The 24,676-nt window shown below is 49.2% G+C and overlaps 3 protein-coding genes across 3 annotated transcripts; 2 read left to right on the top strand and 1 right to left on the bottom strand.

Moving 5' to 3' along the window:
* Positions 1-1,325: 1,325 nt before the first annotated feature.
* On the top strand, positions 1,326-3,895 carry HOXB13 (homeobox B13). Its single transcript, XM_012451834.2, has 2 exons — positions 1,326-2,276; positions 3,249-3,895. The coding sequence occupies exons 1-2, from the start codon at positions 1,676-1,678 to the stop codon at positions 3,500-3,502; spliced, it is 855 nt and encodes a 284-aa protein (XP_012307257.1). The 5' UTR covers positions 1,326-1,675; the 3' UTR covers positions 3,503-3,895.
* A 2,074-nt stretch (positions 3,896-5,969) lies between these two features.
* PRAC2 (PRAC2 small nuclear protein) lies at positions 5,970-6,535 on the bottom strand. Its single transcript, XM_064367502.1, has one exon. The coding sequence runs from the start codon at positions 6,308-6,310 to the stop codon at positions 5,978-5,980; it is 333 nt and encodes a 110-aa protein (XP_064223572.1). The 5' UTR covers positions 6,311-6,535; the 3' UTR covers positions 5,970-5,977.
* Positions 6,536-8,163: 1,628 nt separating this feature from the next.
* On the top strand, positions 8,164-8,974 carry PRAC1 (PRAC1 small nuclear protein). Its single transcript, XM_012452046.2, has 2 exons — positions 8,164-8,431; positions 8,859-8,974. Exons 1-2 carry the CDS (start codon positions 8,357-8,359, stop codon positions 8,934-8,936), a joined length of 153 nt encoding a protein of 50 aa, XP_012307469.1. The 5' UTR covers positions 8,164-8,356; the 3' UTR covers positions 8,937-8,974.
* Positions 8,975-24,676: the final 15,702 nt, after the last annotated feature.

Raw genomic sequence — 24,676 nt, 5'->3', positions numbered from 1 at the left:
AATTCCTGTCTTCTTCAGAAAAACTGAGAGTTCTAGAAAAAGCAGACAGAAGGATTTAATTTGGGAGGGGTAGTAAAGGAAGCAGAAAACCTCTAAGACAGATTTGTGAAACAAACCGTTTGATTCTTCTGAATTGCACTGCACAATAGGCCCCAATAGAGGGGCCTCAAGCAATTCTGCCAGTGGTTGGGGCTTCCTCTCCCATTCCCTTTTCCTTCTAAGGAAGTTTAAAGCTTGGAGGAGGCAGATAGGGGTCTTGGGCTTTCTGGGCAATCAGCTTGGGTAGGAGTGTGCCAGTATCAGGGAGAGTTTCCTGGGCCCCGAGCAGACCCTCAGGAGAAGACTGCAGGGTAGGGAGACCTGCATCTCCACACAGGCGTCTGTACTCTTGGGGTCCAGAACTCCCACAGCTGGTTTCTGGCAATCAGCCAGGCCTGGCTTCCTCAGACTTCTTACATCCCAAGAAAGGGGGGAATGTGACTCTTTTTGCTTTCTCTTTTCCGACTGGCACTTCGGGATTTTATAAGATTTTGTCCCATCCCCTCTGTCAATTTCTCTCTTTCCCTCTTTGTGTTGCTGGGTCTCGCCTCTCCCTCTCCCAGTCCCCTCTCAAGTCCTGTGGGTCTCTGTCCCTCCGTGCATCTTTCCCCGCACTTAAAGGGAAACCCAGACCCTTCCACGGGCCACTCTAGAGGCTCCATTTCCCCTTCGGGTCCAGACGTGGAGTGTCCTGGGCTCCATCCAGATCGCGCGTCTTCTACGTTTGCGTTCGTGTCTCCGGCCTCCTCCCTCAGCCTCACCCGAATCAGGGCCTCCAGAGCATTCTGGGCAGTAGCGAGTCCCTGGGCAAGGGGCGTCCCGGGCACCTCCTTGGGGGCCGGAGCAGCTCATTCCAGGACATCTGGGACAGGAAAGGTACCGGGAATGAACGGGGTGCTAGCACTCAGGACCAGAAGCCAGGGGCAGCCAGAAATACCCATTAACTCGCAATTCCCAGCCTCCTCTTAAACAGGCTCATTCCCGGGTCCTCCTTTGAGGCCGGGAGCGGCCTCCCAGCCCCACCCCCGACTCCCCTTCCCCCCTCAGGAGATGGACACTTTATAGGGAGAGCTTTTTATTCTCTCGTTAAACCTGCCAAAGCGCAGGAGACGGAGAGCCAGGGAGGGAGAGGAGAAGGAGGTGGGGCCCGGCTCCTCGTCCCCTCTCCCTCCGCCCACCACGCCTCCCCTCCCCCCGGACGTGGAACTGGGACTCTGCAAACTGGAAAGCAGCGAAAAGACACCGCCTTTCTTTTCTCTCGTGTTGTTTTTAAGAGCAATGAGAGAGAGAGAGAAGAGTGGAGAGGGAAAAGAAGAGAGAAAGGGAGAAAAGAGAGACAGGAGAGAGAGAAAGAGCAAGAGAGAGAGAAAGAAAAAATAAGCTGGGATAAAGTATTTTAGCAGTTTCTGCCTTTAGGATTTTATTAGCTTCTCTCCCGCAGGCCGCAGCCAATCAGCGCGCGTGCCCGGGCCCCTGCGTCTCTTGCGTCAAGACGGCCGTGCTGAGCGAATGCAGGCGCCTCGCGAGCTAGGAGCGTTTTAAAACGCTTTGGATTCCCCGGGCCTGAGTGGGGAGAGCGAGCTGGGTGCCCCCTAGATTCCCCACCCCCGCACCCCATGAGCCGACCCTCGGCTCCATGGAGCCCGGCAATTATGCCACCTTGGACGGACCCAAGGATATCGAAGGCTTGCTGGGAGCGGGAGGAGGGCGGAATCTGGTCGCCCACTCCCCTCTGACCAGCCACCCAGCGGCGGCTACGCTGATGCCTGCCGTCAACTATGCCCCTTTGGATCTGCCAGGCTCTGCGGAGCCGCCAAAGCAGTGCCACCCATGCTCCGGGGTGCCCCAGGGGGCGTCCCCAGCTCCCGTGCCTTATGGCTACTTTGGAGGCGGGTACTACTCCTGCCGAGTGTCCCGGAGCTCGCTGAAACCCTGTGCCCAGGCGGCCACCCTGGCCGCCTACCCTGCGGAGACTCCCACGGCTGGGGAAGAGTACCCCAGCCGCCCCACTGAGTTTGCCTTCTATCCGGGATATCCGGGAACCTACCAGCCTATGGCCAGTTACCTGGACGTGTCTGTGGTGCAGACCCTGGGTGCTCCTGGGGAGCCGCGACATGACTCCCTGTTGCCCGTGGACAGTTACCAGTCCTGGGCCCTCGCCGGTGGCTGGAACAGCCAGATGTGTTGCCAGGGAGAACAGAACCCACCAGGTCCCTTCTGGAAGGCAGCATTTACAGGTAATCTCTATTGCTCTGGGTTCCCTGGCCTCTGAGCCTGGGTTGTGGGTCCCACTGGCACTTCCCCGAGGAGGAGGAGGGAGACTTGGGGCTGGTGAGGATGAACTTGGTGCTCCTCCCTTGGTTATTAGGACTCTGAGGGAGGGTCTAGGCAGCTGGAGTGACTGGATGGAGGTCAATGTCAGGGGCCTGAGCTGGGTGCCATCTGAAGCCTGAGGGCCACCTCACTTCTCCAGGAGGCCCTGGGACCAGCCTTTCAATATGTCTGAGAGGTTTGGATCTCTTTGCTGTTGAGTAGGGATCAGGGTGTCCCTATCCAGCACAATTCTAAACTAATTCTACACAAAGGCTAAATAACTCTCAATTCAGTGAGTGGGGAGTGGGGAGTGGGTGTGGGAGATAGGTAAAAAGGTATTGGATATTCTGTAGAGAATGCAACCCGTCACTTTCTATTATATGAGTTTTCCAATTTCTAAAGAAAAATTTAGGTTTCCTGCAGCCATGACATAGGTGTGTGCATTGGAATGGGTGAGAGAGAGAGAGAGTGTGTGTGTGTGTGTGTGCACGCACGCGTGTGTATGCGCATGTATTGGGAGTGGGGGCAGAAATGTGTTTCCAGAATTTGCCTGTAGAATCTACAAGAGTGGCCAAGAGTCTGGAAATGCATGAAGAGTTGACACATGTGATGGTGGGCAAAGGCCTGTGTGTGGTGTGTGGGTGTGTTTGCAGACTCGGGTGTGAGACCAGTGACGGGTGAGGGTGGCCAGCAGGAGCCACGGCTGAGCGGTGGTGAGAGAATAAGTCAGAAGCTGGCGTGTCCTTGTGTGCTTTGGAGGAACAGGATCGAATGTGCACCTGTAGGGTGACCTGGGTGCACCTGTGGGATGACATAGCTTGGGGCTTGCAGGGCCTGGGTCTGCATGGGTGGGGATCTGACCATGCCTTTTTCTCCCTCCCTTTCCTGCTGCACAGACTCCAGCGGGCAGCACCCTCCTGACGCCTGCGCCTTTCGTCGCGGCCGCAAGAAACGCATTCCATATAGCAAGGGGCAGTTGCGGGAGCTGGAGCGGGAGTATGCGGCAAGCAAGTTCATCACCAAGGACAAGAGGCGCAAGATCTCAGCCGCCACCAGCCTCTCGGAGCGCCAGATCACCATCTGGTTTCAGAACCGCCGGGTCAAAGAGAAGAAGGTTCTTGCCAAGGTGAAGAACAGCGCTACCCCTTGAGAGATCTCCTTGCCTGGGCGGGAGGAGGGAAAGCGGGGGTGTCCTGGGGAGACCAGGAACCTGTCAAGCCCAGGTTGGGGCCAAGGACTCTGCTGAGAGGCCTCTAGAGACAACACCCTTCCCAGGCCACTGGCTCCTGGACTGTTCCTTAGGAGTGGCCTGGGTACCCAGTATGTGCTGGGAGAGGGAAGCCCCATGTGACAGCCCACTCCACCAGGGTTCCCAAAGAACCTGTTGCAGTCATAATCATTCATCCTGACAGTGGCGATAATCACGATAACCAGTACTAGCTGCCATGATCGTTAGCCTCATATTTTCTATCTAGAGCTCTGTAGAGCACTTTAGAAACTGCTTCCATGACTTGAGCTGATTATGAATAAACTTGGAAGGCGATCCCTTTGCAGGGAAGCTTTCTCTCAGACCCCTTTCCGTTTACACCCCCCATCCTGGTACCAGCAGGAAGACTAAGGAGAGGAGAAAGAGCAGGTTTGCTTGTGTGGCTGTGATGTCCATTTAGCATTTTTCTCAGATGACAGCTGGGCAGGTAGACAATTGTAGAGGTTGCCTCTTCCTCCCTCCTTGTCCACCCCATAGGTTGTACCCCCTGGTCTCAGAGGTCCCCATCCTTAACTCTTAGATTTTCTCCCCTCGTGTGAAAATGAAGCGAGCAGGCTGCCCCTAGTCAGTCCTTCCTTCCAGAGAAAAAGGGGTTTGAGAAAGTGCCTGGATAATTCACCATTCATTTCCTCCCCTAAACTCTCCATCTTCCTTTAATATTTCTGGTGGCTCTGACCAAAGCAGGCCATGGTTTGTTGGGCATTTGGGAGCCCAGTGAAGTAGATGTTTGTGGCCTTGCATACTCAGCTCTCCTAGGCACAAACAGCAGTTACAGAACAAGAGTAGTGTTCTTTGCTACCCTCAGGCAGCCCTAGACAATAGGGCAGGAGAGAAAACCAGAAAATGGCCTCTTCACCACTCATTTTCTCCTCTGCCTCCCCCTGACATCCAGAGGAGCTTTCAGGCCAGGGAGATGGGGCAGGCCCTTTTGCAGTTGAAAGAGCAGCTGTTGGTGGAAGAGCAAAGACTCAGGCTCAGGGTTGGGGAACCCCAGGCTGCTGATGGGACAGTGGCTGTGGACTTCATTTCCTTTTCTTTTTTTCTTTTTCTTTTTCTTTTATTTTATTTTATTTTTAAAGACAGGGTTTCACCATGTTGGTCAGGCTGGTCTCGAACTCCCGACCTCAGGTGATCCGCCTGCCTTGTCCTCCAAAGTGCTTGGATTACAGGCGTGAGCCACCATGCCCGGCCTCATTTCCTTTTCATTTTGCTCTGGCTCCCTTCAGTACCCTGAATCCCAGGTGGGTGGAGGGCAGAGTGGTGCCAACCCTGTTTTCCCGGTCCATGTAGACAGATCCACAGTGCAGAATTATGGAAGCTGGAGACAGACGGGCTCTGAGAGGGACATGGGGGCCTCTGCCTCTGTGCCCATTCTCTGATGTCGTGTACTTGGGCTCAGTGCCCGGTGGGACTCATTGCCTAGGCAGCGCAGCAAAGCCAGCGGGTTCCTGCTGGGCCTTCCTGTACCCTAGGCCAGGGGTGGGGGTCCTGCAGGCACTTTCTTCACGATTGAGCGCACAGGCCTGAAGTCTGGAGAACCTGCAGAACCGAATTTTAGAGCAGCAGGCCCGCAGCTAGCAGTCAGCGGTGGGCTGCGGCCGCCACTACCTCGAGAACCTTACCCTCCCGATCCAGCTCTCCAAGAAACCCCGCGGCGGCCAAGGGATTTGAGTGTTTACGGCCTGTGGTCGGGTGGGATTCAGCTCCTCTCCCGGGAAGGAGTGAGGGTGGGAAGTGACTTAGACTCCTACAGATCTGTTTACCAAAGTGGAGCCGAGACTGAGGGACATGGCCAAAGAGTGTGAGTGAATGGGGACTGGGGGGTCGGGGGAAGAGGACAAGGAGGAGGAAGAGGAGGTCGATTACCTGATTTAAAAAATCTTCCAAGCCCAGTTTAAGGGCTCGGTTACATGCACCGCTCAAAGGAGGTCACTTTCTGCCTTCCACGTCCTCCTTCAAGCGAAGCCCATGTGGGTAGCTTTTAATATCTCAGGTTCTTACTCCTCTGTCTCTATAAACCCAAACCGGACCAACGCTCAGGCAAGCAAACCCCTCCCTCGCCAACTTCGGAAGTGGCGAGAGTTCAGCGAAGACAGGCCTGTGGGGAGGGGGCGAGATAGATGAGGGGGAGCGGCGTGGTGGTGCGGGGTGCCCCCTTGGAGAGAGGAAAAAGGCCACAAGAGGGGCTGCCATATCCACTAACGGAGATGGCCCTGGTAGAGTTAGAGGTCTGGGACCTCTGGACTCCCCATGCTCCAACTCCCACACTCTGCTATCAGGAACTTAAACTTAAGGCACTTCTCTGTTTTTCGCTCGCAATAAATTCAGAGCAAACAAAAGATGTGGAATCTTAGAGATTTATTCCACGAGTGTGTTAGGACCATTAAAAAGACAAGGGCGCCCCCTCCCGGGAGAGGTTCGCCACTCCAGGAGAACCTGCGAGCAGGCTTTCATCCCCCGCGGAGCTACCGGCTTTCCACAGCCTGGAGCCTCGAGGTACTGGGCTGCGTGTGGGGGCCCCAGGACCCGATGTCGCCTGCCATTCGGCCAGGATATCGGGAGATGTACTGGTCCAGACCCCGAGAGACCCAGGAAGAAGGCAAGGAGGTTCGGCACAAGCGATCGCCAATGGAGGAAGAAGGAGGTCAGGCTCCGGGAGCCAGGCCGCGGCGCCATCCGCCCTCCGTCCATGTCTTCTTTCGTAATATATTTATCTTCCACACCATAACAATTCGCGGTAGACGCTCCCCCCCCGCGACCTTTTTTTCTGATTTACTTGTATAGAACCTGTGCAAAAAATACTTAATTTCGTTTTGTATTAAGCCCTTTTATTGGGAATCCCTTCCCAAACAATTTTAGTCTCCCACCTATCCCTGACCCACCACATTGAAATCTCTCATTTGCATTTAAATCACAACAAAATCCACAAACCTACACTCGCCTGCAGCTATTTACTTTTAAATAAGGGCCATGTTAAGCTACAGGAGGAAATGTTTTGCTTACCATTCGGACAAACGTGTGAACACATGTCACAATAGATGAATCCAGACAACACTGTCACAAATAAACTCAGAGGCACACACACATACTCCGGAAAACAAGCAGAGCGCCTTTTCACCAACAAGGCGCAATTGTACCCTGAACTGCGCCCCAGACATTTCCCCTCCCTCGGAGCCAAACACCACCTCCCGCAGCGAGTCTCTCGGCAGGCCGGGAAACAGGATCGGAGGGTCGCGTCTACGCGGGCTCCTGGCCCGAAATCAGTTCCAACTCCAAAGCAGGTGGATTTTATTAGGCCTCCAGAAGTCAAATAAAGGAGTCGTGGCGAAATGCGTAAACACTACCTCCGAAAGCTCTTTTGGAATCTCGGTTCCAGCACCCGCAACGCAGAGAGCGAACGTGAGGCTCCATCTTTCGGGTTTTACTCCGGCTGAGGAGCGCTTCCGGGGACCCTGCGAGGCCGCCGCCGGCCGAGCATCCGCCCCGCCTTCCCTGCACGAGATCCCTACTCCGAGTAGTAGTTCCAGGGCCGGAAGCTGGAAAGCCCCCGAAGCAGGAAAAAAGCCCCGTCCAGGCCCCCCAGTTATCGGGAGCAGCTCCGGCTTTCCTCCCCCAACCCGAAGCAAACTTCTCTTCCTGCAGCTCCCCTCCTACCCTTCATTAAAGTTGTATTCAAGGTTCTAAGTGCTGTACTCTAACTAGGTTTCCTTCAGGGGAGACTCTGTGACCCGCAGCCCCCAGACCCCCGCCCTGTCTAATAGAAACCTCGGAGCTACAACCGCGAATTAAATAAATGAACTCGTTACCGTAAACTTGCAGTAAAGCCCGGAGGCGACTGCTGCGAAGGGGGGCAAAAGGAGGTTTCGTTGTTTTTGAAATTTATACCATTCTCACCCTACCGAACAGTCGCTCTCCAGGAAAGAGGGGAGAAAGCTCTGGAGCGGCCCTGGGCCTCTCGCACGCCAGCAGGACACCCCGCCCCTCCCCCCCGGGCGCTGGCCTCGGCCTGAGACAGATTTAAAACATCCAATGGGGAACCGCTGCCAGCCTTTCTTCCTCTCTCCCTACTAGTTAGTTCTGTGTAGAGGGGTTGAGGGGGAGGGGACGAAGTGATGGCGGAGAGTGAAAGAAAGAATTCTACCGTTACCCCCTCTCCTCCCCTAAGTTGCCCCCCAACTGGGAGGGTCACAGCGGGCAGCAAAAGTGTTTAATCGCCCTCAGAATAATGCTGGCGCCCAGCCTAGGGGGAGGGTCGGGGACTTTGCCATTGAACTTGAAGTTCCAGGCTGGTGGCCTCCACCACTCCCATCCCCACTTTCCTAAAAGTTTTATGGGAAGAGGGAGGAAGATGGGGGGAAGAGGGGACACCTCTGGCCTTGGGAAAGAGGGAGGAAACCAATCAGGGGAGGAAGGGCCACAGCAACCAGGAGGTCCAGGGGAGATTAGGAGGTTTGCTGGGAGTCGAGGAGGCCTGGGGCTGCTGGGAGGAAACACTCCAGCCTTCGCCCGGACTTGCAGCTATGAGATGGGGAGCTACCAACCGCAGGCCTTCTCACTGAGCCCCGCCCCAGACTCTACAAGGAGAGGGGCACCCAGTGTTCTGCTCCCGTCCTTCCTCTCCTCACCTAAGGTGTGCTAGCAGAGCGCCACTGGGAGGCTGAAACCTTCAGGCCGATGCCTGCCTGCCAGCTCAGGTAAGCTGGATTCTGATCCCCACCTTTGCAGAGGAGAGCAGCGATGTTGTGCGCCCATTTCTCAGACCAAGGACCGGCCCATCTTACTACCTCCAAGACTGCTTTTCTCTCTAATAAGGTAAACTAGCTGATCCGCGGGCCAAGGGCATTACCAATGGATCTCTCAGTATGGTAGCTGCTTTAGGAGGCCCTGGAAGGGGGTCTCCCAGGAATTTGGGGGCCTTCAGAGGTTTTGGCAAACAAAGGAAGGGCGAGCAGCGGGCTTTCACCAATACCACCTGGCGGGAGCACCTCCTCACTGGTTCCTGGAGGGACCGGCAACCACCCTGGGCAGAAAGGGACAAAGAAAATGTTTGCAGCACGCAGGACCTGCAGGGACTGGACGGGGGAGAGGCTTGGGGGTGGGAACTATTACCGGATGTAAGGTTCCCTGGCAAGACTTAATGTCTGTCTCCAATCGGATGGAGTCCTGGCAAAAGCAAAATTAATATTGTTAATATTATAATTATTAAAAAGTATAATATTTTACAAAACACCTACTTTGAAAACTGGGCAAGACCAGGCATGGTGGCTTAGCCTGTAATCCCAGAACTTTAGGAGGCCAAGGCAGGCAGATCCCTTGAGCCCAGGAGTTCGAGACCAGCCTGGGCAATGTAGCAAGATCCCCGTCTCTATTTATATAATAATTCTTTTTGTAAAAAGAAACTGCATGAAAGTTAACAGTGATTTTAACATTTTTTTCTTTTTTTAAATAACATCCTTAAGGAAAAAGCTCTGGCCCTTAAAAAAATAAAAACAGGCCAGGAACACTGGCTCATGGCTGTAATCCCAGCACTTTGGGAGGCTGAGGTGGGCAGATCACTTCAGGCCAGGAGTTTGAGATCAGCCTGGCCAACATAGTGAAACCTGTTTCTATTAAAGATACAAAAATTAGCTGGGAATGGTGGCGCACGCCTGTAATCCCAGCTACTCAGGAGGCTGAGGCACAAGAATTGCTTGAACCCGGGAGGCGGAGGTTTCAGTGAGCCGAGATTATGCCACTGCACTGCAGCCTGAGTGACAGAGCAAGACTGGATCTCCAAAAAAAAAAAAAAAAAAAGTAACAATTGCACCTTTTTCTCTGGGCTCTGCCTTTCTTCTCCCCTTTTCAGTACCCTATCAGAAGCTCTGCCTAGGCGAGTGTGGGATCCATGCCACAGCAGGCATGTGTGTGCACAGGGGCTCTGGGTCCAGCACAAAAGTAGACTGGGGCCACATGCCCACATCTCCAGCCAGCCACTGACACTGCCAAGTCATTCGTCCTGGGGTGGGCACAGTAATGCACAAACACGCTCAGGACTCACCTAACTTTCTTTTCCCCACAGCTGGTTCCTTCCCTGCCAGTGACCCTCCCATACTGACAAAACCCACAACTAAGTGAGCACTTTATAACCTAAAGAAATTGAGACTAAGAGGGCAACTTACTTGATCAGTGTCACAGTGCCACAGTGACCCAGTGGCAGAGCCTGGGTCCCAAAGCAGGAGCTCTTAACCTCTACCACCAGCTGATAAAATAGAAAGCTCAGTGGCTCCTTCACTGGCAACATACCTCTCCCCACAAGGCCCTTCAGACACTGACAAGCACCTATTTCCATCCGGAGTCACCCAGCTCAGATCACACACGTACACCTAAATGCCCTAGACCCAGCCCCTCCTCAGGCACTGGACAGATCCTCATATATGCAAATACAGGGGATTAAACACATGTGGACATTTATATCAACCAACTACTCATTTACCGACTTCCACTAGGGGTGAAAGGCAGGAGGAAAAAGTTGGAAATATGCTCTCCCTTCCCAGGAGGCCTGACTCCTATTAGCTGGTAGATCTTGGGTCTGCAGCTTCCCCGTATGTGACCTGAGGCCAGAGGACTCTATTCCATGACCAAATGACTACAATCAGAACAAATGGGGAACAGGATGGGGAACAGGGAATGAGAGATTCACACACACACACACACACACACACACACACACACACACACACACACACACGGCTTCTGGGAGGCTTCCCTGTTTTGGAGAATGCTTGAAATATCAAATCCGGAAGGGAAGATGTGAGCAAAACTCTGAGGAGGAGGCCAGAAAATGCAGGTTGCGGTGGGTAGGAGGAAGGTGTGGCTCCTGGCTCGGGGTGAGCTAGAGCTGGCCAGGCAGAGAGCAGAGGCATCTTACAGGGTCCTGGGCCCGCGGGAGAAGCCTGGTGAGGAATCAGACGTCCCTTTGCCCACTCAGACGCCGATCGCCTTACCCCCACCCCAGGCGTGCACGCACGCGCACTACCCCGCCCCCGCGACCTCTGCAGATCCCAGGCGGAGAGCAGAGAGGCAGCTCTCCGTCCGCGGGGTCGGTACCCATCCCGTGAATCCTCAGCTCCCCGACTCTAGATGAGCCCAGCCCGTCGCCCCCGCCCGAGATCTGCGCCCAGCATTTGTCAGGTTGATGGCTGAAGCTCGCCGCACCTCCCACTCTAGGCAGGGTTTTGTCGTTGAACTTGAGTCAGGCTATAAACATTCCTTCACCCCTCCGGAGCCAGGCTGAGTGGAGGGGAAGGGCGGAGGGGGCTGTGGCGGGACCCGGAACGTGAGAAGCCCGGTCTCTCCCAACCAAGCCCTCGCGGCTTTATCAAAGAGCTTCCGACCCTTGTCTTCCGGGGAACAATCACTGGGTCTGCAGCTAAAAGCCGGATTCTTGAGGCCATCTGCAAGTCAGGCCGATGTGTTAGTCAAGACGACATTGTGTAACTTTTTCTCTTCCTCATTGGCATTTCATGTTCGTTTACCTTATTTTAGCCAGTCCGATCCTTAATTTATTTCAACAATCAGGATAAACAGATGCGTACACAAACGAATTCTAGCTAAGGCCGATGAATTATTAGAGAATGTTCTAGCCGGTCTTCACGAGGCCGTCGCCGCTGGGTTTTACAAGCGCCCCTCCCTCGGCGTGGTAATCCCGGGGGCTGTCGCCCGCCGCGCGATCCGATCCCGGGTTGCCACCAGAGCGGCTGCCGAGCCCCGCAGAGCTCCCGGCCGCCTTCCCAGGACCTGGAATTTTAAACTTCGCAAATGGGGCGTCTCCCTACTCGGTGGCGGAGGACATAGCGGCCTGGAGAGTCGTCCGACCCGGGAAACCCACGCGTTTCTCCCGGCGACGCGCCGACTGCGGAGGCTGCGAGGAGCGGCCTGCTGAGACGGTAGTGGTGCTGCGTGTGTGTGTGTGTGTGTGTGTGTGTGTGTGTGTGTGTGTGTTTGTCTGTGTGTGCGCGTATTTAAATAATTCAGGATCTGGAGCAAGGGAGGATCAAACACCCGATCCCGGGGGCTCTCCCTGGCTCAGTAATATCCAGTCGAAGGGGAACGGAGCGCGCCGGCGCGCAGGGAGGCGCGGGGGCCACTCTGCGTCTGGCGCGGGCCTCTCCGAGCGCGGGGCTTCCTTTCCAGCCCAGAGCCCCCAGCAGCTCCGCGACACCGGCTAACGAGATACCAAATCCGGCGACGCAACGAAAAGTCCCGGGCCTTAGTATTTGGGACAGAGACACCGCAGGAAGGCAGGTCCCCGCCGACAAATCGGAAGAGGCCTGCGGGAGTTAGCCGGATAAGGCTCTCCCTGTCCTACCCGCCCCCACCAATTTGGCTTTTACCTGCCACAGAGCCTGCTTGAACCAAAGGGGTTTGCTATCTCCTCCTCCTCCTCCACTTTCGATCCCCAGGCCTTCGGCGGGGCCTGAGAAAGAATCCAGACAACCCTTCTGCCTTCGTCTGACCTTCGGGGAAAAGAGGCGTGGGGGCCTGGGTCAAGTTCACGAACCTGGTCAGCGTCGTTTAGGGCCAGCGAAGGCACCGTTCACATTCTGACGAGAAGGATTGTAAGCAATTGGGACAATGTGGGGGAGAAACAAGCTGCGAGAAAGGACTTGCCATTTCAATCTATTGTCCCAGTCTCACATCCCCTCCCCCTGTCGCAGCCCTGTAGAGAAGAAATAATTAGATCCGAAGAGAAGCCTTTTAGTTGGAAAAATGCGAAGGTCTCATGGAGTGAGCTTTCCAGAAATGGTGTTTGGCACTTGGGTAGTTTTGCGTGAGTTCGGTGCCGGCCTTTATGAAAGTTAAGAATTTACAGTATTCGGCACAATGGTTTCTGTGAATCTGATTCAGAGCAAAAAAGATCGCATCTATACTGCTTTCCAAAAAGCTTCAGACTGATTGAAATGATTTCCCCCAATATCCTGGTCCCTACCCTACTCACCACCCCCCTCACTTTTTTTAAAGGGCCTGATGCAAAATGATATTCTGCCCTTTAAAAAAAAAAAATCAAAGTGAAAAAAAATACTATCCCGATTGCAACAAATAGAATATGCATCTTAAAACACAGAGCTACTTTAAAAACTTTTTATAAACATCGCCTTCTAAATTAAATTTTTTTCAATGTGTATGTTATATAATTTTCAACCACTGTTAATACTTTTTGTTACCCTTCCCCTCAACCTAGTTATGTACAACCTAATTTGGTTTGAAAACATACATTTTCTGTGTCATAAGCAATTCCCCAATTTATTTTTAGATTGCACAATACGCAATGAAAGAAATTGTCATAATTTAGAAAACTATTTCCCTAAAGTTAGTCTTTTAGGCTGTCCCCATATTTACAAAGAGAAGTTTCAGCTGGACACAGCAGCTGACACCTATAATCCCAATACTTTGGGAGGACAGGGTGGGAGAATTGCTTGTGCCCAGGAGTTCGAAACCACCATGGGCAATACAGCCAGATTCTGTCTCTACACTTTTTTTTTTAATTAGCCAGGCATGGTGGCACCTGCCTGTAGTCCCAGCCACTCTGGAGGCCGAGGCAGGAAGATCGCCCGGGAGTTTGAGGCTGCGGTGACCCTCGATGCTGCCGTTGCACTCCAGCCTTGTCTACTCCAGCTGGGTCAACAGAGCAAGACCCTGTCTCTAGAAAACACATAAATAAAAAGAAGGATGTTTTTTCCTGATTAGAAAAGTAACACATTCTTATTATTAAGAATTTCAAAAATATAAAAATAATTAAAAAGAAGGAAATAGAATTTACCCCATTCACTACCATCCAAAGTTTACCAAACTACTCTTTTGTTATATTTTCTTCAGTTATTTTTCCTTGCACATACGTACAATTTCAAAACTGAGATTCGGCATGAATTTTTTTGTCTTGCCTTTTATTTAATGTGAGATTATGAACATTTCCCAGTGTTATTAAATAGTCTTCAAAAGCTTGGTTTTAATGATTGCATAGTATCCAATCCACCAAATGTGGTATCAAAAATCATTTCTTTAATTATTGATCATTTAGATTTTTTGTTTCCATGTTTACTTTTTAAAATAATTCATAAGAGAGAAATCGTTGTGCCCCTAAGTATGTTTGATAGAGAGATGGGAATAGAATCCCCCTGGGATAGAATGCTTCAAAAATTCTAGGTTAAAAATTCCCCCTTCTGAAATAGCCAGGTGTGGTGGTGCATACCTGTAGTTCTAGCTACTCAGGAGGCTGAAGTGACAGGACTGCTTAAGCTGGGGATTCGAGGCTGCAATGAACTACAGTGACACCACTTCACTCCAGCCTGGGCGACAGAGCAAGACCCTGTCTCCTCTGTCTCTTTCTCTTTTTGAGACAGGGTCTCGCTCTGTTGCTCAGGCTGGGGTGCAGTGGTGTGATCACTGTTCACTGCAGCCTTAACCTCCCAGGCACAAGTGATCCTCCCCCTCCCACCTCAGCCTCCCCAGTAGCTGAGACTACAGGTGTTCACCACTATGCCCGGCTGATTTTTTGTATTTTTGGTAAAGATAGGGTTTTGCCATGTTTCCTGAGCTGGTCTTGAACTCCTGGACTCGAGTGATCCTCCTCCTTCAGCCTCCCAAAGTGCTAGGAGTACAGGCATGAGCCACCGTCTCTTAAAAACAAAAAAAGAAGAAGAAGAAGACTGGGCACGGTGGCTCATGCCTGTAATCCCAGCACTTTGGGAGGCTGAGGCGGGTGGATCACCTGAGGTCGGGGGTTCGAGATCAGCCTGACCAACATAGAGAAACCCCATCTCTACTATACAAAAAATTAGCCAGGCATAGTGGTGCATGCCTGTAATCCCAGCTACTCAGGGGGGCTGAGGCAGGAGAATTGCTTGAACCCGGGAGATAGAGATTGCAGTGAGCTGAGATCATGCCATTGCATTCCAGCCTGGGCAATAAGAGCGAAGCTCTGTCTCCAAAAAAAAAAAAAGTCCCCATCGTTAGGAGGACATAAAAGGGGACCTTTTAAGGTGCTCAAAATGTTCCATGTTTTGATCAAGGTGGTGGTTATGTGCATGTATACATGTGTAAAAATTCATTAAACTCAACATTCAAGATTTGCGCCTTTTACTTTTAAATTTTTAACACTGCTCTCCCACCCTCTGAAAGCTTGTATCTGTTTACAAAGAAAAAGAGCAATGCAGGAAATAGGTGGAGGAAGCAAAGTAGGGGTGGAACGAACCCAAACTGGATGGGCTCACCCCTTGCTAGGGTATTATCTTTGGTTCGGAGACCAAAATATTTACCAAAAGTAAATATTTGACAGTTAGTGATGACCGGTTGGGGGGTGGGGAATGCCTGGCGTTTCTTCCCCACCCCAGTGCTAGCTCTTGTTAGATAGAGAGGATTTTTTCCTATTATGGTTGCACTCTTGTGGCTTTGACCTTCTCTAATGAGTAGAAGAGGGATAAAAATAGGGTAGAAAATATTTTAAAAGAGTTAAAATGAACAGATACACAACTGAGTCATCTAACACTGTCATGTAAAATAGAAGTGGATTTTAAAATATAAAAATAATTTTTTTCAGAAATAGATTTTTTTAAAAAATTACTTTGTAATCTACTTTCAGTTAAAAATACAACAGTCAGAACTTGGGGATTGCAAGGACAGCTGCTCTCCCAGGTGACAATAAGGACCTGGAGGGACTGGAGTGGCGTCTGAGTCTCGTTTTATTGGCACTGTTGTGTGAGGTCAGTGGGGCTGCGTGCAGTCCAGAGCATATGTTTAATCCTTGGGATGCTGAGAAGGGGGGAGGAGAAAAACCCTTTATGCTATTGGGCACCAGAGTTACTTCCTGTTTGTGCTTCAGACGAAGGACTGCTACAGCGGCTTCACACATTCATATTTAGTGGTGACTTCTTATTTTTTATAGTCATTTTATTCCTTTTTCACTTAAAATCAGGATAAAGTTGGATTTTTAATATTTTATAAAGAAAGACATGAGACATCTTTTCGTGTCAAAAAATACTGTGGATGTTTTACAAAACGGCTTTCCTTTTTCCAAGTATAACATATATCCAATAAAGTGTATTAATCTTAAGTATATAGCTTGAAGAATAGTTACCTAGATAACCACCATTCAGAATAAGATATAAAACATTCCCTCTATCCCTGTGGGTTCCCTCCAGACCCTTTCCAGTATAAAATTCCAGATGTAACTGCCATTCTTTTATTTTATTTTATTTTTTGAGACAGTCTCACTTTGCTGCCCAGGCTGGAGTGCAGTGGCATGATCTCAGCTCACTGCAACTTCTGCCTCCCAGGTTCAAACAATTCTCTTGCCTCAGTCTCCCTAGTAGCTGGGATTACAGGCTCCTGCCACCGTGCCCAGCTAATTTTTGTATTTCTAGTAGAGACAGGGTTTCACCATGTTGGTCAGGCTGGTCTCGAACTCCTGACCCTAGGTGATCCACCTGCCTCGGCCTCCCAAAGTGCTGGGATTACAGGCATGAGTCACCATGCCCGACTGTAACTGCCATTCTGATTAGTCTCAAATCCCCACATCTATTGACATTAATTTGTTTTGGCCCTTCTCGAACTTTGTATAAGTAGAATTACACAGTGTGTACTCTTTGGGGTCTGGTTTCTTCCATTTGACAAAATGTCTGTGAGATTAATTCATGTTGCTGTGTGTATTGGTAGTTTATTCTTTTTCATTATGCTCTGCTGTTCCATTGTATGAATATGCCACAAATAGTTTATCCATTCATCTGTTGATGAACATTTGAGTTGTCTGTATTTTTGGCTATTACAAATAAAGCTATTATTAATATTCTTGAACAGGCCTTTCAGTGAACAAATTGAATAATTTCCTCTAGAATTTCTGGGTGATAGGGTAGGAACTATGTATGTTTAATTTACTACCTCTGTGGTATTTTTAAAAGTTCAGTTATCTATCAGTCTTCAATCCCCACAAGCAAGTGGTCAAATTAAAGAACATGATTGATTACATTCGTTTGGATTTCTCTCTCTCTTTTTTTCTGTTCCTAGTGCTTTTTCTTTTCTTTTCTTTTTTTTTTTTTTTTTTTTTTTTTTAGATGGGGCCTCATTGTGTCACCCACGCCAGAGAGTGCAGTGGTGCAATCTCGGCTCCCTGCAACCTCTGCAGTTTCAAGCGATTCTCGTGTCTCAGCCTCTCAAGTAGCTGAGATTACAGGCATGTGCCACCATGCCCAACTAATTTTTTCTATTTTTAGTAGAGACAGGGGTTTCTCTGTGTTGGCCAGGCTGGTCTTGAACTCCTGGCCTCAAGTGATCCTCCCACCATGGCCTCCCAAAGTGCTGGGATCACAGGCCTGAGTCACCACATCTGGCCTTTCTTTCTTTTCTTTCTTTGACTTTCCAGTAGGTTTTATTATTAGTCGAGTCATTATTCAGGGTCCCATGGTGGGGGTCGCCATGTATTCAGGTCCCCTTTTACCACCCTGGGAGAAGGACGGAGGACAGAGGAAAGGTGGGGTACAGCCAGTTCAGATCTTCCCAGGGAGATGTGCTTTCTGCCCAGTGGCCGTCCCAGGTGAGACTGAGGATAGGGACTTGTACACACGCTGGTACTATTCACACACAGAGACATTGTCCCCTTTAGCAGTCATTGCCTTCTCAAAGAGGTAGAAGTCCAGGTCATCCTACCAGCAGTTCCCGGGCTGGTTCTGGTTGGGGAAGCTGCTGTCAAAGGGAGCGGTCTTGGAGGTATTTTTTTTTTTTTTTTTGGAGACAGAGTCTGGCTCTGTCATCCAGGCTGGAGTGCAATGGCATAATCTCGGCTCACTGCAACCTCCACCTTGCAGGTTCAAACAATTCTCCCACCTCAGCCTCCTGAATAGCTGGGGCTACAGGCACCTGCCAGCATGCCCAGCTAATTTTTGTATTTTTGTAGAGATAGGGTTTCACCATGTTGGCTAGACTGGTCTCAAATTCCTGACCTCAGGTGATCCGCCCACCTCGTCCTCCCAAAGTGCTGGGATTACAGGTGTGAGCCACCATGCCCAGCTGTTCTTGTGTTTCTTGATTTTTTTTTTTTTTTTTTTGAGACAGGTTCTCATTGTGTTGCCCAGATTGCAGTGCAGTGGTACGATCTTGGCTCACTGAAGCCTCGACTTCTTGGGATTCAGTGATACTTCTGCCTCAGCTTCCCAAGTAGCTGGGATTATAGGTGTGTGCCACCTATATATTTTTTTGTATTTTTAGTAGAGATGAGGTTTCACCACGTTGGCCAGGCTGGTCTTGAACTCCTGACTTCAGGGGATCCGCCCGCCTTGGCCTCCCAAAGTGCTGGGATTATAGGCATGAGCCACCATGCTCTTAAAGAAATCCCTGATAACTCACCAAAAATGCAAGTGTCTGACAGAACTGCTTAAATTTCTATGATGAGCTTATTTTGAAGTCTTGATGACCAGGATCCTTGGGACAGCAGAGATTTGTGTTTGCTATGAGCATCAAGACTCATGGCTCTTGTCCTCCCTATGATCTTCCTCCATTGACCCCAGTCCTAGGGCACAGTCACACCAAGTTATGCCCTTGTAGATCTCACCAAACTCCCCCAAACGCAAACACAATGAGCGGGGCAAAGAAGAGCTGCGACTGAGGTTAATGGCCAGGGTCAGCAGGGACCAGGGGCCAAAGGGTTAGTGCCAGAAGGTAGAAGTGATTCTCCTGAGTCCTGATTTGGAAGCTGAGTTATGACTCAGGAAATTTATTGCCCCATGGTCTTTTAACAAGAAGCGATCTATCTTCCCAGGCAGAACTTCCATTACTGGTGACAGGTGCCTGGAGCCAGCTTATTAAAAACCATCATTTCAACCCCCAAAGCGAAGGCCCCACAGTGTGTTGGAATAGAATGTTAATTTCTAGCTCCATATCATAATTTAGGACGTGGGGAGAGTATTATGAGGCATTTTAAAATTCAGGAGGAAGGAAACTTGGTGCTATTTCTTCACTCTGAGCCCAGGAAGCATTAGGATCTTTATTTCACAGGTCTCACTCCCCTATTCCAGCAGGTTAATACAACTCACCGGCTCTACCTGCTGCCGTGGGCTGGTCCTGCTCTGGCTCTGCCCTGCCCCAAGATAGAACTTGCGTTATTGCTCAGCAGCTGTGGCAGAATAGAATGAGCACTGGACTTTGAGCCAACGGGTCGGATTCAAGTCCTGCTGTGGTCTAGGGAAAAAGCTCTCTTACATTTGTATGATGCCTTTTCATTTTTCAAGTACTTGTGTACTTCACATCTTTTATCTCATGTATGGTGAGGTACGGGGAGAGGGAAAGAATGTCCATTTTACAGAAAGGGTAAATGGATATCTTGGCGGCAGTTTCTTGTTATTGGAGGTGAGAGGCGCCTCCCCTCATTGGCTTTTATTTATTTTTTATTTTATTTAATTTGTTTGAGATGGGGTCTTGCTCAGTCACCAACGCTGGCGTACAGTGGCACAATCACCACTCACTGCAACCTTGAACTCCCAGGCTCAAGCAATCCTCCCACCTCCACCTCTGGAGTAGCTGGGACTGACTACAAGTGCATACCACCATGCTAGGCTAATTTTTTGTAGGGTTTCCCTATGTTACCCAGGCTGGTCTCGAACTCCTGTGTTCAAGTGATCCACCCACTTCAGCCTTCCAAAGTGCTAAGATTATAGGCATGAGCCACTGTCCCTGGGCCCCTCATTGGCTTTTGTCTCCAAATCTTTCTTATGCAGCTTTGAGAATAGCTCTGAGAAATTTGGATGGGAGGAAGAGGAGGTGTTGGGGAGACCGTTCATGGAGATCTCTCAGGGATGAGCCAGTTTTTCTGCCTCCACAGAGCTTCTCTACCTGTGTGGTCTCCCAGGGGACCTCCTTGGCTGAATTATTCAAATTGTTAGTGAACTTTCTGTGTCACACAGGCCAGGGTGTGCTTAGGCACAGTAAAAGAGAGATCTAAGCAGATGATATGAATGGTCAGGTCAATAATTGGCCACACAATTGGACGAAGTACATCTTGTAGCACATTGGTGGATATCCCATTGAAAATACTTGGTATGGAAGAATGGGAAATGGGGAAGCTGGTTACTTAGACAATGGCAGAGATCCCCCTGAGGTGTGAGGTTGAAGGATAATTTATAGCTGCATCAGAGCAAAATATTCATGATTTTATGAGTTTTGGTTTCTATCTTAATGATCTGCATGCATTTGACATGGTTGCCATGGAATGTCAGATGTTTCACAGTGTATGTGGATGATTTATGTTCTTTGACAATTTATAGCAGTTAAATAAAATTGCCCTAAAAAGTCTTGTCCCTATGGGAATTTGGGGAGCACATGCTATGTCCCTCTTCCTGTCCCTCCTTACCCTGGCAGTCTACCTGATTATTTTCTTCAGCTTCTTCTCCCCTTTATAAAATATTTGGATAAGGAACACAAACTCATCTAAATTTCCAGTTGTTTTAATATCTCAGTGATGTGTAGGAAAATAGTGCCTGTGTGTCTAATTGAATTTTTCATCTAGATGTCTGGTGCCATGTGGTCTGAGGCTTGGGAGAGCTGAAAAGTTGGTTGTCAGGGGCCTTTGTGGAGTATGTGTACAGGTGACAATTAAAACCAGTGTTGGGCTGGGCACAGTGGCTCATGCCTGTAATCTCAACACTTCGGAAGGCAGAGGTGGGTGGATCACTTGAGGTCAAGAGTTGGCCATCAGACTGGCCAACATGCTGAAACCCTGTCACTACTGAAAATTAGCTGGGCTTGGTGGCACACACCTGTAATCCCAGTTACTCAGGAGGCTGAGGCAGGAGAATCACTTGAACCAGGGAGTCGGGGGTCATAGTGAACCAATATTGTGCCACTGCACTCCAGCCTGGCAACAGAGCAAGACTCCATCTAAAAACAAACATACAAACAAACCAAACCACACACACACACACACACACACACACACACACACACACAGACACAAATAAATAAAATCAGTTTTGCTTCATTCCCAGCTTGACCCAAGGTGGAGCTCACTCTGCCTATAAGGGCTTTGGACCTAAGGATCAGCTGTCTGCCTTCCTAATGCTCTTTCTTTGAACAATAACCCATGGCTTTAAAACAAAGGATTCTCCATTCATGTGTAAAGCTACAAGGTACTTCCCAGAGGAGTGAGTGGCTCCTGCAACCCAGGTGTGAGTAATCACAGACTGTTGTTTCGTTTCAGAGATATGATTTGGATGATAGATGCAAGCCCTTTCTCAATAAAAACATTTTATTTGTCCCAGAAAAGGTTTCCTTGGAAGCATCTCAATATGCCCCATATACTATTTTTACTCTGAATGTTTCCATGGCCCAGAATCATTTTTGGCATAGCTGTTGGGTATAAGTGTGACTCTGGGCTGAGATAACTTCCTCTAACTTGGCAAGGGTTTTTCTTTCTTTCTATCTTTCTTTTTTTTTTAATAGTCCAGTGGGCCAGGTGTGGTGGCTCATGCCTGTAATCCAAACACTTTGGAGGCCAAGGCAGGCAGATCACCTGAGGTTGGGAGTTCAAGACCAGCCTGACCAACATGGTGAAACCCTGTATTTAAAAAAAAAAAATTAATAGTCCAGTGGTCTTTTATTTTTTTTTTAACACCTATTATGCCATGAATTCGTAGGAAGTAGGTTCCAGCAGCTCAGGTCCCTTCCCATTGGTTCTCACACAGTGCGCTTCTCTGGGTGAAGCAGGCTGGCACTTCAGTTGAACCCAGGTACCTTTCTCTTTTGTGTCTTTCTTTTTCTGATCATTTTCCTTCACACATTTCAGGAAGCTGTCTCGGCTCTTAAGAGTGCTTAATGTGCTTAACATGCACATTAATTATCTTGGCAAGAATCTTGCCCTTGTATGTTTACAGCAATGCCAACAGCATGCTGGAGAACAATGTAGACTCTTCCAGTTTGCCCTGATAACACTTGCGGGACACTCCATTTTGAACAGTACCCATTCTGTTGATGTCTAAAGTATTGCCTTTCTTATAGATTCGCATATATGTGGCCAAAGGAACAACTCCATGTTTTCTAAAAGGCCTAAAGAATATACATCGAGTGCCTCTCCTCTTTCCCTCTGTGTTCATCATTTTGGTGAATTACTGGAAGATGGCAGTTCTGGACAAAAGACGGCAAGGGTTTTTCTAGTGGTTGGGCTGAGGATGACATCTCTGCCACCTTGGCTAGTTAGAGAGGCAGATGAGGCTCGCTCTGTAGTTTCTACCATACGTCAACTTATATCCTCGACTTCCTAAAAGCAGGAAAGTGCTGCACTGAAGGAGAATCCGGTCAGACAGGCAAGTGGGAATGAAGCATTTCCTCCATTTGTCTTGAACCCCCAAAGGGAGAACAGCGCTCAGTAATGATACATCATCAATTCCCAATTACCTGAAATAAATTGTTCTGCCCCGGTCTTCTCCTGGTCTGGCTAATCTTTTTCTTTCTTTCTTTCTTTCTTTTTTTTTAGAGATGGGAGGGGTCTTCCTATGTTGCCCAGGCTAGACTTGAACTCCTGCATTCAAGTGATCTTCCTGCCTCAGCCTCCTGAGTAGCTGGGACTGCAGGTGTGTACTGATGCACCCAGCCTTGGCCAGTCTTGAGCCACACTGTTGACATCATGACTTCATCCTCTGGATCTGACTCTTCTGTTGTCTTCAGCCCTGCTATGGTCAACTTCTTCTAACTGCAGGGAGCTAGAAGTAAGAGAAATGTGTGATCTTGCTTTCTCTGCCATGATGTTCCAAAGAGGCACTGGGGTACGACTGAGAGGCTGTGGAACTCAGCAGACCGTCTTCAGTCAGCCCTCCTGGCATGTTGTCTGGTAAACTGACTTCAGGATAGAAGGTATGGCACAAGTGCCTGACCGTTCGTAGGTGCTGGACAAATGTTAAATGACTAACTGAGGAGTGAATAAATCAATATATTCCACAAATACCACCATATAGTTACAGAGTTACTACCAACAGAAACTGCATTCCTAAGTGAAACTATAAATCATTTTTATAATAAAGTAAAAGTTTATCTGACATGTAGTTGTCTTTCATTGATAACCAAGAGATAAGATTTTAATGCTACCTTACAGCATCTCATGAAATGCCTGTCATACCACCCCACACCTTCTCTCTTTGGTCCTATCTGTCATTACTTTATCCCAAACACTTCACTGATCCCTTCTCCAAAGCCTTCAGAATAAAGCCTGAGCACTGCATCATGGCCCCTGGGCCATATAAGATCAATTCCTATCCGTTTTTCCAGGCTTAGCACCTCACACTGTGCAGTCCTTTCTTGTGATGTCTTCATTGATGCTGCCTCATCAAATCCTTCTAATAATGCGGGAGATAATTTTTATCCAGCTTCACAGATGAAGAACTGACTAACTAGTAGGAGATAGAACCAGGACTTAAATCCAGGTGGTAGACCCCAGTTCTCTATGTTTTGCCACTGCACACACGGCCCCTCCAGCTGTATCCTCTCCCAAACCCCTAGGCTTCTGCCTTTCACTTCCTTGCATGTGCCAGAACTTTCTCACCTTGAGATCTCTGACCACATAAAACCCTCCTCTTCCCCAGCTCTGTGTATGCAGAATCCCATCCATTCTGCAAAGTTCAGCTCAGACACCGCTCCCTACCATGAGTCCTTGGGATTGGATTTAATCTCTTCCCTCTTCTGTGCTCTCAGTGTTCTTAGATTTTACTTATTTTATTTATTTTTTATTATTATTACTATTTTGAGATGGAGTCTCACTCTGTTGCCCAGGCTGAAGTGCAGTGGTGCGATCTTAGCTCACTGCAACCTCCGCCTCCCGGGTTTAAGCAGTTCTCCACCTCAGCCTTCTGAGTAGCTGGGATTACAGGCCCAGGCCACCACGCTCAACTAATTTTTTTGTATTTTTAGTAGAGATGGGTTTTCACCATCTTGGCCAGGCTGGTCTTGAACTCCTGACCTCGTGACCTGCCCGGCTCAGCTTCCCAAAGTGTTGGGATTACAGGCATGAACCACCGCGCCCAGCCAACTAATTTTATTTATTATTTTTTTGAGACAGGGTCTTGCTCTGTCACCCCAGGCTGGAATGCAGTGACACAAACCGTGATTCACTGCAGCCTCAACATCCTGGGCTCAAGCAAACCTCCTACTTCAGCCTTCCACATAGCTGGAACTATAGGCACGCACCACCTCACCATGCCCAGCCAATTTTTTATTTTTTGTAGAGACAGGGTCTCACTATGTTGCCCAGGCTGGTCTAAACTCCTGGACATGAGTGGTCCTCCTGCCTTAGCCTCCCAAAGTGCTGGGATTACTGGCATGAGCCACCATGTGTGGCCACTTTTATTTATTTAAAGGCATTTAGCCCTCTACAGCATGGCTGAATGTAGATGAGCCTGTTGGGCTTTGTCACTAGACTGTCTGCAGATCCTTGAATGTGGAGATTGTGACCGTGTCTTGTCCACCCATGTATGTTCCACAGTGCCCAGCAGGCACATAGCACATGGTAATCACTCCATAACTATCCATTAATAAAATCATGTTTTTATTATCAAGTGAAAAAAAAGTGCAGAATGGGATTATGGTAGTTTATCTTTTGTGTAGTAAGGGGGAAATAGGAATATATTATCACAGTAGTTTTCATTTGCATAAAGACACTCTGGAAGGACATGGAAGAAACTAATCACAATGGTTTCCTCTAAGCACAATGGTGAGACCAGGAGAGGTGGAGACAGTGTGAGAGAAAGAGTTTTTTTACTTTATACATTTTTACAGTTTCTTAAAACCTTGTGAATGTATTCCTTTTAAAAATAAAAAAGGTAGTTGAAGTGGTTTAGACATCAGGGCTATTTTTGATGCTGTCCCTGCACTTGTGACATGGCAATATCCACAAATTGTCATTAGCCTATCAACTGTATGGCAGGTGGCAGGGCTGCCCCTGCATAAGGTGATGAAACTCTGCTTGATATATGGAAGGCCAGGCAGGGGGTGGGAGGGAGGGAGGGAGGGAGAGAAACAGAAGGGAAAGGGAGGGGTGAGAGAACAGAGTGA

The sequence above is a fragment of the Aotus nancymaae genome, unplaced genomic scaffold (assembly GCF_030222135.1).
Source record: "Aotus nancymaae isolate 86718 unplaced genomic scaffold, 86718_ANA_hifiasm-v0.15.2.pri h1tg000072l, whole genome shotgun sequence".
In the NCBI taxonomy this organism is placed as follows: Eukaryota; Metazoa; Chordata; class Mammalia; order Primates; family Aotidae; genus Aotus; species Aotus nancymaae.
This window is presented reverse-complemented; position numbering and strand designations above follow the sequence as displayed.